The sequence below is a fragment of the Lingula anatina genome, chromosome 6, assembly GCF_051362555.1.
Source record: "Lingula anatina isolate TDL-2025a chromosome 6, LinAna3.0, whole genome shotgun sequence".
Lineage (NCBI taxonomy): Eukaryota > Metazoa > Brachiopoda > Lingulata > Lingulida > Lingulidae > Lingula > Lingula anatina.
Genome location: NC_141772.1, coordinates 21,060,076 through 21,079,386, shown reverse-complemented (window position 1 = coordinate 21,079,386; position 19,311 = coordinate 21,060,076). Strand labels below are relative to the sequence as shown.

The 19,311-nt window shown below is 39.1% G+C and overlaps 1 protein-coding gene across 1 annotated transcript in view; it reads right to left on the bottom strand.

Moving 5' to 3' along the window:
* Positions 1 to 14,016, bottom strand: part of LOC106172692 (uncharacterized) — a 30,408-nt gene extending 16,392 nt beyond the window's left edge. Inside the window, exon 1 of the mRNA XM_013553504.2 lies at positions 12,907 to 14,016. Coding sequence (XP_013408958.2) covers positions 12,907 to 12,958 — 52 coding nt within the window. The 5' untranslated portion in view covers positions 12,959 to 14,016. The remainder of the gene's footprint in view (positions 1 to 12,906) is intronic.
* Positions 14,017 to 19,311: the final 5,295 nt, after the last annotated feature.

Sequence of the window (19,311 nt, the reverse complement as noted above, 5' to 3'; positions counted from 1 at the left end):
ATCTGCACCTTATCTTCTCAATCGCAAAGACTGTGGAGATAAATTTTCCACCTCCAATGTTTCGCAGGTATGGTTTCAAGAGGCTTCGTGTCCGCGATTTTCTATTTGCATCTACTTGGTCTATGTGGTATCTTATATCCATGATTTCTTAATTTTAATAAAAATGTATTTTTTACCCATTTCGGTAGGAGCTCACTTTTGAAAATGGCTATGGCTTGACAAATATCATATGCATATGTATGAAAAGTAGTTTACATTTACTCAGTCAGGAAAAATTCGAATTTCGAATGCCCTCTCGATTCCTCGCCTTATTTTAGTTATTAATACAAATTTTCATAGCTTGTTATCTCCTCAGAATCATCAAAACATCATTTTAACCAAATATGAAAACTTACAGGTATAAGTAAAACATAGAATATTGTCCATTTATTTATGTTTGGATTCATTTATAATAAGTTAGTTTCTATTTTCAAATCCTTCGATGAGTTATGTCAACATTTGAGTAAAACGGACGCACGTCCATATTTAAAACCTGTTATCTTTAGGATAGTCTGTCAGTTTAAATGAAAGAAATATATTCTGAATCCTTCAGAGACATATAAGTGTCCAAATATTCGTAACAAGATGGCATTTCACTTAAGACCACGTATCTCTTCGTCTCTCCAATGTATTAAAAAAGATCTGTGCATTCCTCTCGTTAAAATTCGCTTAGAGGTATACCACCCAACATCCCAGACGATAAATAGATATGATATTGCTCTTTAAAGGCCACTAGCTAAGCTGATTGGAATCGACGCCCCTTTGAAGCGTTTTGAAGATGTGTTTTATGAATTTCATTTGCAGCAGACAACTCTGTTAAGACTATATGGTTACAGACGTCTATATCATTTATGTCCCGAACCCTCCGCCCCCTGAGCCACTGAATTCTTTCCTGACGACCAATATCAGTGGAAGTTTCCTAAACCCAGACTGCAGGTTATAGGCTAAACTAATTACGGAACTATCTGATTTCCGTACAGAAAAAAAACGTCTAAAATGAACGTCACAAACCCTGAAGAGTAGCTAGTGCTTCCAAAGTTTGCTTAAGTACATGTATTTTAGAATTTAACTTGTCTTTCCAAATCATAGACACAAGTTTCAACAGCCATCAGCTTAAAGGTTAAGGTCTCGTTACCATGATTTCTACGAAATTTCTCTCATTTTCCCTTATTTATTTGGATAGAAAGTACTTTAATTCTCAAAGAAATGTATTTTACTTTTGCATCTTTGAAGTATTGATAGAACTACCTAGATCACTGCTCGAAATTGCATTTTTATGCGGAGTGAGGTTGCAAATATTGCATGTCATTGCTTAAATCTGCTAAAGGCTAAAGCAAAGAGAAGGAAATATTATCTTTCAAGAACATACATTCCGAACCTTGTTTGTTACTACAAATTTTGCGATGACGTCTATCAGTGAAATCCTTGTTTTCTTCCATCCCTCGAAAATTCCCTTATTCGACCCCCCTGAGTTTCAGTGCTTCTTGGAAAACAGCGGTAACATGCTGAGTTTCTGGGGACCTCAGGTGTCTGAACCCCAGGGTGTCGAAAGCCACTTTAAGACAAGGAGACAGTTGTGACAGGTAATGAAAGGGTGAGGCTGGTTTTATACCCCAAGACAAATATTGATTTCATAATGTGATAACCTTATCCGTGATAACTCTGTCTAAGCCGCCTGATATCAGTATTACAGTGTATTTCAATGTACCGCATCTCAAGTATTTGACCATGTTCTTGAATTCTGCAGGCTAGAATTCTTAGATTTGTGGCGTAGGTGCAAGCTCACAATGCATGCGATGACCCTGTGGTTATGTACTTCCTGCACGCTCAAGGATAAATTAACACGCACACGCGCAAACTTTTACAAACACAAATAAGTCTAACAGGCAAAATGCATTATGTCCTACACAAACACATCAACTCTTCGATGTCTCTTAAAACAAGACAAGCACAATGTACTTATACATGTACGCAAGCACATACACACACGCCCCCCCCCACACGCACACCTTAAAACTTATCAGATCTACGCTCAGATTTTAAAAAATATTTTTAGTTATTATGAATATCTATCTGTTAGATAGAGCTGTATAATTAACCCACCACAAAAAAAAAAAAAAAAAAAAAAAACATGGTATGTGCCTATGCTAGGTCTATATAGTGTAGTTCATTCAGGCACCCTGGAATGCTGTATGTAAAGCGATTCTGTCTTCTGAATTTTGCGATATGCTGAACACTGACCCTGGCTACCCTCTACCTGGGCCGCAGTTATTATTGTGGACATTTTTGCACAGTACAGAGATTAGCCACAGGCCCGTAGCCAGGGGGTACGGGGGGTTCGAAAGAACCGCACCTTTTGCTGGGAAAAGGTCCACTCTGAGTAAAATTTGATCTAGGTACATGAAGTTTTTATGGTAAAAGGTCCACTTTTTCAGAAAAAGAACCCCCCTTTTGAAATTGCTGGTTACGGGCCTGAGCCATCTATTTAACCAATGACATATCTGTTAATATCTAGTAAAAAATCAATCTATGGCCCTGGTAGAGGGTAGACCCTGGCCACCTTGAAATTAGGGTACATTCCCCATACCGCTATGTTATCTGCAGAATAGTTCACCGAGACACCCTGAAAATCAGGAGCCAAAAATTCAACAAAGTCCAGGTCTTGTTATATTCTGTCCCAGTGCAATACCCCCTTGTCCTTGCCCCTGAAATTCAGGGTTCAGTTGATTTCAGCGCCTCGAGCCCGTGTGCTATGATACACAATGCTTTTATCAAGCACAGAACAGAAGTTAAGAAGTCAACACAAGATAATCCGTTAAAGTGACAGCGTCGTTCTTGTAGCGCGTTCCTTCGGTGTTCTTTTCGCGGTCAGGTGAGTAACATAATACACCCTCGACTCCACGAGAGCTTTTCGCTACTCTCCAAAGAAAACACTAATTAAGGCACCTGTTAGTCGAAAGGGATTAACTTTCGCAAGAGAGGAGAACTTCTTAATGCCGGTAATGGGCGATTTATACGCCTCTCTTCATGGCATTATGGGAGCCTTTTAGCCAGATTTCGCTGTGATCCGCTTCAGGAATTTCGTTGAAGAAGATCCCCTACACTATACGCGTGACTGAGGTGAGGGTTATTGAGGTTTAACGTCACCTAAGGTCGTTGAAATGGCAAAGGAGGAAAAAAAGAAAAAGGAAAAAAACAGCACAAAATGGTTCTAGACAGCATGACATTGGACCACCAGAGAACTTATTCACCGGAATATTTTCTTTGCGTGTTTTTGCCCTTAAAACACTGCCTTCCTAACAAATGCTTCAGGTTATCACTCTTAAACTTTTTTTGCACCACCTTCATATACATATGGACTGTCTTTGCATCTTTTACCATATCATATATACACATTTATTTCGATTTTTTTCATTAACTGCATATATTTCTAAAATATGTGCGTGCCCGCTTTAATTTGATCGTCTAAAGATCATTAAGATGGGAGAGGCGTGAAAAGGGCAAAAACTGGCTTTGATCTCTGGGACATTTTTCGTGACTCGTAACAATATACCGTGGCTTCTCTCACATAAGCGTTTTTAGTTCAAATAATTTCCCCACTTCACACGACGCTGTATCAAACGTCATGAAATAGTGGGGCAAGCTATAAATGACAAACGCTGTCAAGTAGTGAAAATACAATCAACAAAAACGTTGCCAAAGCTTGCTGAGCAAAGTAAACGTTGGTCTGTTGCTAGGATTTATCAAAGTTAACCACTTTTCAGCAGCCACAAAGAGATCGCTCAAGAGAATAAATGGCAGCTCTTAATTATCTTGAATCCTTGAGTGAGTACCTGACGCAAATCTGCAATCCTGAATAAAATTTATTAACTACTTCAGAATATTTTCAAAATTGAAGCGATCAGTACGCCGCGCTTTTCTTTTCTCTCTCGTATTCACCTAAAATATCAAGCTTATCCAACACATCCGCACAGTGAGATTAAACCAATGGCAGTAAGTAATGAAAATTTAATAAAACGGTTCCCATGCGAATGATACACAATTTCCCCGCACAAACTATGTGAGTTATTGACTATTCCCACAGGCACTACGCTACAAATGATATAAATGTCCGATCCAATACAGCATCGATTTCGACAAACTTAGAAACCCGATTACATCTCATTCTGCGACTCTCATGGGGGAAATTTCTTTGAGAAGGCTGTCCGATGAAAACGCGACGTTTAACCTTTTGGTGTTTTACCCGCTAACGATTCGTGGAATTTGGTTACTTATGCGCTTTTTGTGCGCGTTCACGGCCCTTGTTTTAAAGCGACTTGCCGGAGCATGCACTTCAAGTCCCCACGTCTCTTGATACCAACTGTGAGGAGGTTTACATGTGTAGTTTTTGCTTGCTAGTCTGTCTTTACGGACCTGTGGTCAGTTAGCTTTTACATGAAAGTAAAACTTGGTGGCGTGATCAGCATTCTGAGCAAGTGCGCTTAAAGAGTAAATTTGAAATATATTGATTTTCATCTTTTAAAGTTTCATATTTTATTGAAGAAAGATTTAAGTTAAATTTCATTTGTAGTAAGATACGGTATATGGACATATTTATTTATCTTCTCGTTATTTAATTAATTTTTTTTTTTTTTGGGGGGGGGGTGCTTTTTATGTAATTGAGGATTATATTTACTTTATTTTACTTATTTCATTCATTACCTTTTTTCAGTTTTCAACTACTGTTGTAAATACCATACTGAAAGAAGTAATACAGTCCCTTCGAAGAGTATTAATAAAGACAGTTTAATTCGACTTTCCCCTGATAATTATTACCATGCTGTCGGTTTTTCCATAATATCAGAGGCCTCCCACAGGAGATTTCCCCAAACGCTAATGAAACGAGAGGGTTTAAACTTGATAATATTGAAATGAATGGAGTATAAACGAAAAAAGATGGTCGTTTGCCAAGAACACTAAAAACTTCTACTGTACCATGTTCACACCGAGACTCAACTTGACAGCATGACGTCATCAAACGACGCATTTTACACCGAGATTCGTTTAGATCAATTGACGCTTATACAAAGGCCGCGCTTAGACTAATTGACGTCATCAACCGACACGTTTACACCGGGACTTATTAAAACCAGTTGACGTCACCAAAAGGCACGCTTACACCGCACCCTATTTTTACTCTACTTCAATATTAAACAATATTAAACAAACGTAATTTTCAAGTGACGTCTATAATACAATTTCCGAGATAAATTAGGCCTGTTGCGAGCATGACTTTGAAAAACTAAAAATAACTTGGCTGATAGACGTGATCAGGCTTACCAAATTGAGATACGGACTGACGTATAAATCATCGTGATGTACAGGCGTCGCAGTAGAGAGTCAGTGAACAAGTTTATCTGCGACATGTGGGGTGAGACTATATCACAACCGTTGGCAGGTTATATTTAGTTTTTCCTTTTGTTGTAGACTGGCAGTATTTTCATTTTCATTTCTAAGCAAGATTGCCGGTTGTATTTTTTTCGGTCAAACTAGAATAGGTGGCGTGTTTTTTTTTTTTTTTTTTTTTGTGAATCTTTTTGTAGCAGCAGGACACATGAATTTACTCGAAACAACAATATAGGTGGGACGCACCCCCCCCCCCACACACACACAAACAAAAACAAATGCGCGCTTAAAAATCTATACCCACTAACAGCGACATGTACATATAAACAATTTCCCCTAAAATTTAAATATTGATACACCCCTACGAGCACAAAATCACAGCAGATAAACGACGATCTTATCGTTAAACGTTGTTCTCTGTTCTTTTTGAAACGTCCATTTATCATCCGAATGTCGATTTTTATCCCCAGGGACTGTTAAGAGGCAATTCATTGGGTATTTTCAATGATTTTACAATTTTGTTAAAAACATCTCGGCTTGTCAATTACACTTCACGTATGAATAATACAGCTAATTTGGCAGACCTTGCAGAATAAAAGATCGATAAAGAATTGATGCGCAAAAACCACAGATTAAACTACACGTTCATTACAAGTTCTTTGCTGGTTGTTTTAAAAGCCAGAATACGTTTTTAAGATATCGATCTGCTGCTTACAGATCCTCTCTTTTTACATTGAAGAGAAAAAAGAGAAAGAACTGGTCCCATTACGTTAACCTTTCAGTAAAACACTTTTTGTATGAATGTTTGATGTGCCTTTACTTTTTCTGAAGCATCTAAAACTTTTCAAAGATTTTTTACAGCAATTTTTTGAAAGGTATGACTAATGAGTAGGACCAATAACATAATATAAATTTTATGTGCATTATCAATAAGACAGGAGGTTTGATCTAGTCATTCAAACTGTTGTTTCAATTAATTCTTAACGTTCTAAAATACACATACATTACGGCACTATTCTGAAACAGTTTTTTTATAAGTATATGACAGTGATCCGTAGGCCCACAGGTACAAAAGATCTCCCAAAAGGTCATGTGAGTTCACATTTCACGACTGTGCCTGAAACCTGGTCTGGGTTTAACGGGCGATTTCCCTTTCAAAAAAAATAAATCATCCACCTTGTCCACAAGAAAGAAAAGGCAAAATCTGAGATCCACAGAGCTTTATTTTATATTCTTTAATTATCATTATTAGTACAGCAGGGGAGGAGAAACGCATCCTCTTTCTTGATAGCCCAGATTCACCATTGGATAAGTATGGACCTGACACCGCAACTTTTAACCTGCTAGCTGGCCGAAGGTTGTAACATAATCTGATATTTTACCTGCATCATAGTTAATTCTTTTTTCTAGCGCTACGCCAGTGTTCTCATGGAGTTTTTAATCATTTTATGACTGGAAATCTAAATTGCATATCACCTCATTAGAGAAGCCCTTTCAGCAATCATGTAAATATAAAATACAGCACAACTCGAGGTGTCCACTTCTCTCCCAGATAAAACGCACCTGAATCGGTCTAAGTGTTGTAGGTTATGTCATAGTAGTTTGGACTGCAATCATCCGGACTATGCACGGCGTTACGCCCTCTCGAGGCAACTGGTCGAAAATAAGTGCCCACAGTGACGCGCTGCACACATCCCAGACTTATTACAATCACCATTTGATCCACCATTTTAGACCAATTTAAATCAGCTTTATCCGGATCCTCAGTGAACAGGGCCAGAGATATTGTAATAGCGTTGTTTTTCAGAGGTTAGACAAGAGTTGAACACGCCGCCGGCCAGAGACCTGCGTTTTAAGCTCTCAAACCGTCTCATGCGGAGCATAAATCCTACTCAATTACGAGTCATTTGCTTCAAGCCTTGGAGCAGTTTTGACGTGTAATTGCCAATAATTGGCCCGCCTTGCCGTTCACAACGGTCAAAACCAGCAGCTGAAACATGTAATATATGTCCTTGTGAAAGGATAGACTAGACTAAGGCATATCTGAGGTGTAAACGCAACGTCAGCAAGCTCTGTCCTAATCCGACCCAAGTACGGACAATTTTCCGTATGGACCGCACATTAAAATAATAGAAAATCTTCTTTAGTCGGTAGGTGTGCATTTTCACAGGAATATATTTATTATCTTGTTGATGAACTTCTGTTTGTAGTGATCGACACTGCCACTAATTTCGGAACCGATCTCTTCTTGTGTAAACATGTCTTTTTGGATACATTACCTTATTTTAACCATGTTAATGTTTTGTTCGAGCCAACAACGAAAGTGGACATTTAACTGCTCGGATAATGTAAGATAGACAAGACACTAAAATTGCTGAAGTGAAACACTTCATTCGGAAAACTCTAGTTGCTTTTAACGATACCACGTAAAGCACTACTTAAATGACACCTACACGTATATTTAAACAGACACCTAAAAGCATTCTTCAAAAATACATGGTTGTTATTTTCTGTTTAAGTTATTGGAAATAAAAATATTTATTTTTTTATGTTTGTTATGATATGTATGCAGCTGGCTCACGCTGAGAATGGACTGATTCCATCATGATTGATTTATGTTTTTAGTTTAATTATAGTTTAAGAGAGAAAATGAACAGCGCAAATAACATTTTCCGTATATCTTGTGTCGTTTCAATACAAAACAGTGTATACCATTTCACCAACACAAAATAAACGTTTGAGAAATATTTCAACACTATGATTCATACCGAAATTCAACCCCGATGACTTCTGAAGAAATCACAGGTTTTCGAACTTATGGAGCGTCTCAAGATGAAGATTAACCCGAGGGTAGTGCGTCAGTGTCAAAAGAATGATCTAGAAGCCTCGATTGCTGTAGATCAATTACAGCCCCTTTTGTATTAGTCGTGTCATAATGTCTGGTTGCAACTGCTTCGGGAATTTGAAATGAAGACAGCTCCAGTCTAAGATATCAATTCAAATTTTTTTAAAAAAAATTACGTGTTTGTCTTCACCGGTTACATAGTATAAAAACTGTGACTCTTTATGAGTAAGGGAATTATCGCAATCAACAAGTCCAAAACGAGTCGTACATCCGCTTATGTGTTATGAGCTAAATGAAAAGTTCGCACTGCAATTCTAGGGAGAATATGAGAACAAAAAGAACAGCTGAATAGGTCTGAGAAACCAAAAGCCAACATAAAGTATTTTTTTGAATATCGTGAATATCGATAAGCCAGCCTGCAGGTGCAGGTAGTAGATAAAATACGTGTTAATTAAATGGTATGTCAAATCTAATATGATATAAACTGGAGACATTGTTACTATATGTATTGCCAATAATGGACAAAATTGAAATTTGAAGACTTTCAGTTCGAAAGGCCGGCTCGCCATCCTGGACTAAGTGAAATGAAACCGTCTTGCTATGAACGTATACTTGATGGGACTGGTCTAATTAGTAATCTAAGCTAACCGTTGAAAGTAGTGCCTAAATTAATGAATATAAGTGTTTTCCCATTGCAGTGTAATTTGCCTTTGGGACATGACCCAAATAAGACTATATTAATCAATTAGCTGTCATTTTTGTGATAGCTCATTTTCGACTTTCTATTATCTCTATCAAATCTAATTAGTCTGATCGAAAGTTAGCTGGGTCCCGCTGAAGACGGGGTGATAATTCTAATTTTAAGTTAACGGTTGTGTCTGTCCATCTGTCTGTCTGTCTGCCTGTCTGCCAGTCTAGCCGTCTAAACTTTGATAATACTGGAGTTAAGGCACGAAAAATGGCACTGAACTATAGGGGCGGCAAATTATACACTTCAAGAGCATCTCAGAAACTTCCACATCACCCACGGGGTATTTGTTTGCTCTGAGAGAGCTCAGCACATTGAAAATCAATGGTATTAGCGTATCCAATTTTAAAATTATATACCTTTTTTCCTACGGGTAGAATAAATGATCAACTTTTCAAGTTGCTGGCACTATCAAAAGTCAACATTTATTGACGCACGGGCAACCCTAACATTACACATAAATATAATAATAGTGGATGAGAAGCTTTTAACCTCTATTTGGAGCGTACATGTACCATCAGTTCGGTGAACTTTGCTTTTGTTGTTCAAAGAGGTGAAAATACAAGGGATAGCACTATTCTGCCTTTGAAAAGATTTGTCATTGCAGATTGAAATAGATTTATCTTTAAAAAAGACGTCACCATTCATAGCCACACCCTTCATTCGTATGTAGAGCACATTTATCCACCTCGCCCCCCCCCCCCCCCCCCCCCCCGCAAAAAAAAAAAAAAAAGCCTCACAATGCATCTGTTAAAAGTAATGAATGTCTATATGGATTGGCTTGTGATCATTTATGAATTAATGACAGTTTTGTTTTTTATACAGATTTTACACCATATAACATATAGATTGCTGTTCCTGGGGGAGATGCTCGCGCAGTGATAACGTTCTTTGTTGATTGAAAGTATAAATTAATTAAGCATGGCGATGATGAGTATAGATAGCCTTCTAATTAAAGTGCCTGTGGTAAGTGAATCTTTCAACGCGAAGATCAACTCTCTGAGTGGAGTATGTGTAAAGAGAGAGAGAGAGAGAGAGAGAGAGAGAGAGAGAGAGAGAAGGGTTGCTGTGCGATACATCACTGACAAATAAGAGACCAGTACAAATAAGTGACCGTCCTTAAAATAAATTGAAATGAAAGCCAAATAAATATAAATTGGTTGTGTCAATAACAACGTGTTTTTTGTTTCTTTATTCACTTTCTATTACATTTTTAAATACAGATTGCACTTTATCCATTACATATGTATCAGTCACATTAGTATCTTACGTTTAAAAGCATTTCTAGAAACAATGTACGTGTTCCATTGGTGTATGCAATGAAACCTGGCGTTATATCCGGGATATGTGGTATCTTGGGTGCTTGAAGCCATTCAGAATATCAGGTATAAGGCACAGCTGCATAAACGAAGTAACTTGATCAACCTAATTTTATTCCATGTATCTAACACCTTAAAACATTCCACATCAAAATTACGAGATAACCTCTATGTCAGTTTCTCCACGTTCCACGTCAGGTTATGTAAGATCCCCCTCGGCGCCCGATGGATGACCTCTGAAGGCTCATCAAGTCTAAAATTGGTCCCCATTTTCTCCGTCATTTTCTGAACCAGTTATCCAAACGCATTAAATAAGCGACAAGATAATTTCTCAAACTGACGGCGAATTAGCAGCGATCGTGGCCTCGCTGCATGCTTAGCGTTATTCTAACCATTGTCCTTCTATCCACGACGACAAGGAACAATGCCCGCCCCACGCTGCGGACGGATGTCTAACCTCAGAGCTGTGAGAGATCAGTCGGTGCAATTTTTCTAAATCCCCTGCCTTCTACACCTGTGGCCTTAAGTGTGGACTTATCGAATACTGTGCGTCACTAGCTGGGAAATAATGCTATATTAACAATATATAAGGTTTTTAGTTTTCCCCCATAGCAGTAATTTATTGAGCTCAGAATGGTACATTGTCACATTTGCCAAAATTGTGTGCATAAAGAGGAAAAAATATTAAAAGACAAAAGTATTAAAAAACACAAGTTATGTATTTGGCATAATTACATCAATTTTGATGCCCTTTTTAATAATGTATTCAATGTTTAATATCATTATTCTTTATAATATAAAAATATATTGGTTGCATTATTATTATTAGAATTTATTTTTCATATCTATTTTGAAACCGTGTTTAGTGATGCCAGAGACGAACACTAATACTTAAGTGTGAATAAAGAGTCGAAAGCCTGCCTCAATAAATCTCTGCTACCACGGGGCTGTCTGCCAGTGAGTAATAAAACAAATAGCGTCTGTACCCCGGGGTCCCAGGGGATCTCGCTCTCTACATACCCTCTACACGGGCGTTTCTATAGCATCATTAAGTAATAGTATCATCATGGACATCATCATCAGCACTTACTTCTTGTAGTTAAGTTCCATGAGATAATTCTTAATTATGCGGTTATTATATTGTAGATTAATGCAAGTATTGCTCGATATTGTAACCTGCTGTCATATTTTCATGTATTTATATACTTAAGTACATTATCGAGCTGTTCGCCTTGGCTCATGAGATAAAATGAGCTTAATAATATATATAATATATGGCTTATATAAGGAAGTACCTTACTGAGTGTATTAGTAATACATGAAATATGTGGGGTTTATTTCTTGTATATATATGGCCATTCTCTGCAATACAGATCCCAACTGTATGTGTTTTTCTTTTAAAGTGAAATGTATTGCTTTTATGCGTATTGTTAGTAACCCATGCTATAGCAAGAGTTATGCCGCTGAAAGTTTTCAAAAATTATCTTTAAGTTGCAGATCAGAAATTTATTATTATATAATGCACACTTTTATGTCTATCTGATACAGATACCTCTGGTGTATATACATCAATAAACTTACGATTACTGTAATAGGCCTAATATATCACAATTCATGCAACCATATTTGTAAAACTGGACGTTTTCATACAGGAAAGATGCAGTAATTACCCCTTCTGTATGTTAATTGTCTCTGGAATATGTAGCAATATTACCTTCGGGCAGTTATCAAGAGAAAGGTGAAAATAGAGATGATTTCTCAGGAAAAAGAAAGCTTAGGAGGGAATTAGCGCACGCTAATTCATTATGAAAACAAATATGGATACTTTGAAGTTAATGCTCGTATTAACTATACGGGATAAGTAATAACCTAAAGCCCTGGGTGGGGAAATCGCCTATAATAGCAAGGCAAGTATGTTTCACAAAACGGCTATAAAATCTATATTTAAAATAATATTAATTTATAGAAATTTAGGTCGGAGTAGTTGAAATACTCACACCTGTTGACCTATGATGAACACTAAAACCTTCCCAGGAAACAAGCCTTGTATTTCAACGGATGACATACGAGAAATGCCCGATATACACAAATATGAGAAGGAACAAAATAAACTTGGCCTGCTGTTTCTGTGTTGCTAAATTAAGGACGATGTTTTCGACAGTTGCGTCTGTCAGAAGAGAGCCGGCGTACGAGAACGGTTTAACTCATTTCAGCGTTTAACGGGGCAAGTCGTGTGTGTGTGTATTCAGTGGTTGATTAAACCTAACTCTACTTACGAAGCCACACCATTTAGGTACTTAATCAAGGCGAATTATTCTAGCAGATAGTTTTCCGTCTCTTCAGAACAGCTTCTCAACTTCGACAAAAGATGGGGTATTCGGTTCACCGCCATGACCCCGACGTGCGATCGAAAAAGAAGGGAAAAAAAGTCAATTGAAATCCCGGTCCTTGTAAATTTACTCTGTGCTGTGTACATCGACGTGTTTCTGTTTGATGTTCTGGAGGTCCTGTGTATTAATTAAAGCGTGCACTAACTAAAAACACTTGCTGAGAAATATCACTATACTTACCGTAGAGAAGTACGGAGAGGATACTGTACAACATCGATATTCGGAATTCCATTGCGGTGAAATGTATGTATCTTGGAAAAAAATTGCAAAAGGCCGTCAGCTCGATGGCACTCTATTTTGATATTGGATTTCTTCCTCAATTCTCCAGGCTGTAAATGGCACTCGTAAAGTTTCCACCGAACGAGCAGAATAAATCCCAAGAATTCATCGCTTCGCACACAATTTTACTCCAGTTTCCACGGCCTGTCGTCTGCTATTTTTCCACACTTGTCGCGATCGTCTGCTCTCGTCCAAATGAAAGGATATCGTCTGCCGCAAACAGTCACATACTTGGCGTTCGCGTGTTAAACCCTACAGCCTATAAACTCCCTCTCTCTTTTCACCGTCAAACCCCGAGACACAGACGTGTCAAAAATTATCAGCAACAGATCTCCCTAATAACTTTGCCTTCTACCCGCCTCCTTGTGACTTCGACCTTTCACCTCTAGAGACCCGTTCGTCGCAGTTTACCCCAGTCTCTTCCTTTCCCAAACAGCACCTCCTCGGACTAGATATATATCTGAATCTCCCTCAGAGGGACCCGTTACTAAATCAGTCAGACGATCTGTCAGCAGAGTGAAAGCACACGAGAGGAGGAATTTCGAGAGAACAGGTTCTACTCCGTGCGTGGTATACCCTTCGTGTCCTCGTTACTCTTCCGATGCGCCAACCTGTCTAGCTTGTCTGATATTCTCTTTCCCTCGTGTCTTTTTCAGTGTTATTCTTGTGAGCCGAAATGTCAACCTTTTTACGACCCTCCGTCCGACTTCCTAGCACTCTCGAGCACCAATGTTCTTTGCTTGCTAACTGGACAACCCTTTCTCCGCAGGGCCTCCGTCTCAAGCCGGATTATTTATCAGCAAACAGTATTATGTTTAGTCAGGGCATTCGCAATTGAACTCCTGATATAAATCGTAAATTTTGCACACAAAGGTTCACGTCATTTATTTGATAGCCCCGTTGACGTTTGCTTGCTAGATGTCATGATCCTCTGCGCAAACTGAACCCCCTACTCGAAATAGCCATGCAAATTAAACGGTGCAGAAACCCGCCGTTTTAATTCAGCGTTGGGAATCCAACGGCCAACTATGCTATTGTGCCGCCTCCGGGTGGAAACGCAGTGATGACAAAAATTACACTTGTCAGTTGATTTTGATAAATTAGGGCAGTTGTTTTACGTTAAAGGGGTCAGTGATAGCCTTTTGATACACCAACTTTCTCTGCGTGTTGGGCCTCTCCACACTACGCTCTGATTCGATCCACATTACGTTGAAGCTTAATCCGCAATCTTGTCTGATTGGCACAATTAACAACTGGCTTAATCTCTCTCGTATTGTATTCAAGGACGTACACATAGCTAGAATAAATTAATGTTAGAGCTATTGAGAGGGAATGTGCGTCATTAAAACTAATTTAAATTCGCTCCGTGCGGATCAAGTGTGAACGCGACCTTTTCTTATGGAAAGGTGTGCTCCGAACGACACTATATGACGCAAACAAGATCAAGTTGTATTTATACATCAGTGTGCATGTAGCAGACGCACACGGGGTAGGGGCGAGAGATCACTTTTAATTTCCCTTGCGCGTTTCTCCGTGGAAAATTCCAGACTTAGCCTCTAGTCGGCTCGTGGCTGTGACTTTTCCATTCCAATCAAACAAACTGACTCGAACATCCGTGCAATCTTACGCCATGCTTGTTAATTCTCACACTTAATCCCCACTTCCCTCTGGAAATCAAACCTGTCTATATAAGCAATATTGTTCGGTATTCTAGTCCCTTAAATAAAAAGGGTATTTTCATTTCTCGTGGTGTGGTGCTCCCTGTCCCCCCCCCCCTCCTCCTCCGCCCCCTCCCCGGCCAGTTCCAAACAACCAAACAGGGAAACGCTAGTACCTTAGTGTTAAAACCAGTGCCTTAAAAAGGAACGCGCTCCTCTTGAATAACAGAGATCACCTGAAAAGTGACCCTGAAGTTTGACAAGTAACGTCTGGTGGTCCGTTACGCAAAGAAAAAGATCACCGGTAAATCCTGGATGGTCGACACCAATGCGTTAGATGTGATTGCTTATTGTCAGTGCGGTAGCTGCGAATGGAAGTGTATAACTAGGCACAATGGCGGATGTAGGATTGTTGAGGATTGCCGCCCATTTGTCTTTTAACTTTAAAAAGTTAAAACTGTGGAAGCGTATAAGTGCCACAACACTCAACAAAATCACTCAACACACAACATTATTTCAACACAACACATTAACTTCTCGACACAACCGGGGGATATATTAGCTGGGGACAATCGGTGCGGATTTGACGGAAAATAAAAGTGGATAATTATGAAATTTTAGAAAATTTTCTTCACTTATAAACAGTAACAGGTTCATTCAAATTATCAGCTGACCTGAAAAATAGTATAGGCCTACCGTGAATCTAAAACAAAAAAAAAAAATAAACCCAAAATTACAGAAAATAAGAATAATTGATTAAAATTAAAAATAATAAAAATAATCTAAAAACTTTAGCTAGTGTTCTAATTGTACTCAGACCGACCAATATCATATGTGACAATTTATACATTCAATGCACATCTGTACTTCATTAAAGGGATAATAACTCTTCGTTTCGGCCAAAAAATGAATTTTCCTGGAGTAAACAACAATTTTCCCATACTTACCAATGATTAATGAATCCATTTTTACATTCAAAGTTTGTCCCTGGTTTTTTTCTTTAAAGTTTGGTTTTTTGTTAAAATCTCTTAAGAGATTTTAACAGAGTATAGCCATCAATGGAGGTCACGTGGTCTAAAGACAAGCTCAGATATCAGAATAATAGCTATAATTGCCATTTTTGTGGTAAAACAGAATATATTATATTTCTATGAGTTATTCACAATGTTTTTATTGTGAAATATAGATCTCATACGAAGAGTTATTATCCCTTTAACTAGCATTTCATAGTAAATAGTAACACCGAACTTGTAATTTGACACGGAGCGCTGAAGTTAGTGTCTAGTTTCTAGTTTCCAGTTTCATTTTTCAAAAACAAACCTGGCAACCAGAAACTAGTGTCATTTTTCAAAAACGAACCTGGCAACCAGAAACTAGTTTCGTTTTTCAAAAACGATGCTGAAAAGCCAGAATAATTTTTGCGGAGAGAAACAGGGGTGAGCAGAGGGAGAGGCAACCAGCGGTGTGCGTGTACCGCGACTAGGTAACTCTCACTGTGAAAGCCGGACAGGGTGTTACGGTCTCTCCTCACCGTGCGCTGAGACCGAGACGGTCGCTGATCATTGCCTACGGCGCACAAGCAGCTTTCACTGCCGATGCCGGGCAGGGTATTCAGGGAGTTTTGGTTTTTTTCTCGCCGTGCACTGAAGACTAGATGACCGCCTCTACGAGGCACAGGCCGCCTTTACAGCGAAAACCGTGAAGGGTGTTTTGGTGGGGTTGGGGTTGGCGGAAGAGAGTGAGGAGGGGGAAGGGCCCCCAGGTTCTTCCTTTGTAGTTTGAGGCATCATTTTTAATTTTATTGAAAAAAAAAAAGATTCTGGCTTTTCAGAATCGTTTTTTAAAAAAAGACACATTTCACTGACCGCTACCGTCTCGGTCTCAGCGCACGACGAGAAGAGAACGTATAACACCCTTTCCAACTTCCGCAGAGAAGGTTACCTGGTCACGGTAGACTTTAATCGCGCGTTGCCTCTACTCTGTCCACTCCTGTTTCTCCCCGTAAAAAAACTATTCTGGCTTCTTAGAATCGTTTTTGAAGAACGAAACTAGTTTCTGGTTGCCAGAATCGTTTTTTAAAAAAAACGACACTGCTTTTTGGGCATCTAACCCAACCTAACCCTCAACCCCGCCTTCTCCCACCAACCTAAACACCCTGCAAGGCTTCCGCAGTGAAGGCTACTTGTGCACTGTAGACGCTTATCAGAGGGCGTCTCCGTCTCACCACACGGCGCTGAGAGTTCGTAACACATTGCCCGGCTTCCGAGATGAGAGTTACCTGGTTGCGGTAGCATGCCGGTTGCCTTTCCCTCTGTCCACCCCTTACCTGTTTTTCTTTGCAAAAACAATTCTGGCTTCTCTCAGAATCGTTTTTGAAAAGCGACACTACTTTCTAGTTGCCGGAATCGTTTTTCGAAAAACGACACTCGTTTCTGGTTGCCAGAATCGTTTTTGAAAAACGACACTAGATCGTTTTTCGAAAAACGACACTGGTTTCTCGGCATCAGAACCCTTTTCAAAAATGCAATAAAATTAAAAATTATATTTCAAACTACAAAGGGAGTCCCCGGGGGGGCCTTCCCCCTCTTCAACCTCACCCTTATTCCCCCACCCCCACTTCCCGGCTTCCGCTGTGCAGGCTGACTGTGACTGGTACAGACGGTCAACTTGGCCTCCCAGCGCGGCAAGGAAAGACCGTAACACCGTAAACACCCTAGCAAGATTCTGCGATGAGGGTTGCTCGTACCCCGTAGGCAATAATCGGCGACCGTGTCGGTCTCAGCGCACGTCGAAGAGATACCGTAAGAATCGCGATGAGGGTAATTACCTAGTCGCGGTATACTTGCTGCTGCTTGCTTCTCCCTGCGTCCACCCCTGTTTCTCTCCGCAAATACGATTTTGGCATCTCAGAATCGTTTTTGAAAAACGACACTAGTTTCTGGCTGCCAGAATCGTTTTTCGAAAAACGACACTGGTCTCTGGGCATCAGAATCGTTTTTGAAAAATTCAATAAAATAAAAAATTATACTTCACTAGGTTCAAACTACCTAGTGAGATCCCGGGGAGTGGTGGGGCTTTCCCCCCTCACCCCCCCCCCCTAACCCCACCTAAACAATAGTTCAGCGGTGATTGCTACCTGTACGTCGAAGGAGATAACCGACTACCGTCTCGGTCTCAGCGCACGGTGAGGAGAGGCTTCCACGGTGAGGGTTAACTGGTCGCGGTAGAAAATAATATTCACAGGTTGCCTCTCACTTCCTCCGCCCCTGTTTCTCTTTGCAAGAACGATTTTGGCTTCTCAGAATCTTTTTTGAAAAACGACACTAGTTTCTGGCTGCCAGAATCGTTTTTCGAAAAACGACTTTTTGAAAAACCGAAACTTCAGCGCTCTATTTGACACTGCATACACTATTTGACATTTCCAAATTAAACTGAATAAAACAAAACTTGTTCCTGTGCTCACATGAATTGAAATTCCAATATTGTAACAGCCAGATAGACAACATGTTATTTTTAACAGTATGTGATGTTTTTATGCTATTATTAATATATTAATTATATAGAACAGCCCTTGAGATTACATGCTTACAAGCATAAAGAGCAAAATTGCAAGTGTTAGAATACATTTACTGTACTAAATAATTTAGATAAGATACATTGCATTGATTATCAAATGTTTATGTTGCATTTACAATATTAGAATTTCAATTTATGTGAGCACAGGAACAAGTAACGATATATCCCCCGGCTTCAATACTCTCAACATCAATACCCCCCCCCCCCCACCCCCCTCAATACACACACACACACACAGCATTGAATATGCAACATTCACAACAGATTATCTGATATTTTAAAAAACTTCTCTGTAATACAATGTTTTCAAAAGTGCGCTTTTCCTGGACCCAAAAGTGACACATTATTATAAATGCCTTGAGAAAATAAGGAAACAATCACATAATCGTTCTGTGGGTTTTCGCGGCTTTTCCAAGACGTCCGCGCCGAAAGCGCCATCTATTTCCGTTGTGTCGAGAAGTTAATGTGTTGTGTTGCGATTTTCTTTGGTGTTGTGTCGAAAAGTTAAATGTGTCGTGTTGAAATTGTGTTGTGTGTTGAGTGATTTTGTTGTGTGTTGTGGCACTTATACGCTTCCATATAAAACCGAAAGTTGGTAGAAGATTTTAGCTTAAAATGCTGTCAAATAAAAATGATTGGTCTTTTACGCTTACCGTTTCTTTCTTTTTAATTGAATGGAATTTCTCATTCCATTTGAGAGAGAGAGAGAGAAAGATCAACAAATGATAACGTCTGATCTTCGTAAATTTATTACCATACTTTAAATTTCCACTTATCAAATGTCATACTGCTTTAAAACCGTGCAACATTGTACCTCGTATATTCAGACAACATAAATTCCTTTAAGCCAAATACACTGATGCTCATAAGTTAAGCAACACTTTCTTATTTCTCGAATTTCTCAGCAACCAAAAATTTTATTGAGGCAAAATTTGTACAATAGCTAGATATTTCTCTTGTTTTTACTTTGACTTACTGGACCGTGACATTAGAGTACTATTTACTGTTGGACACGATAGAATATGCAATGGGGGTCCCACTTGCGAAAAACACAGTTTGGTCATGCCATGAG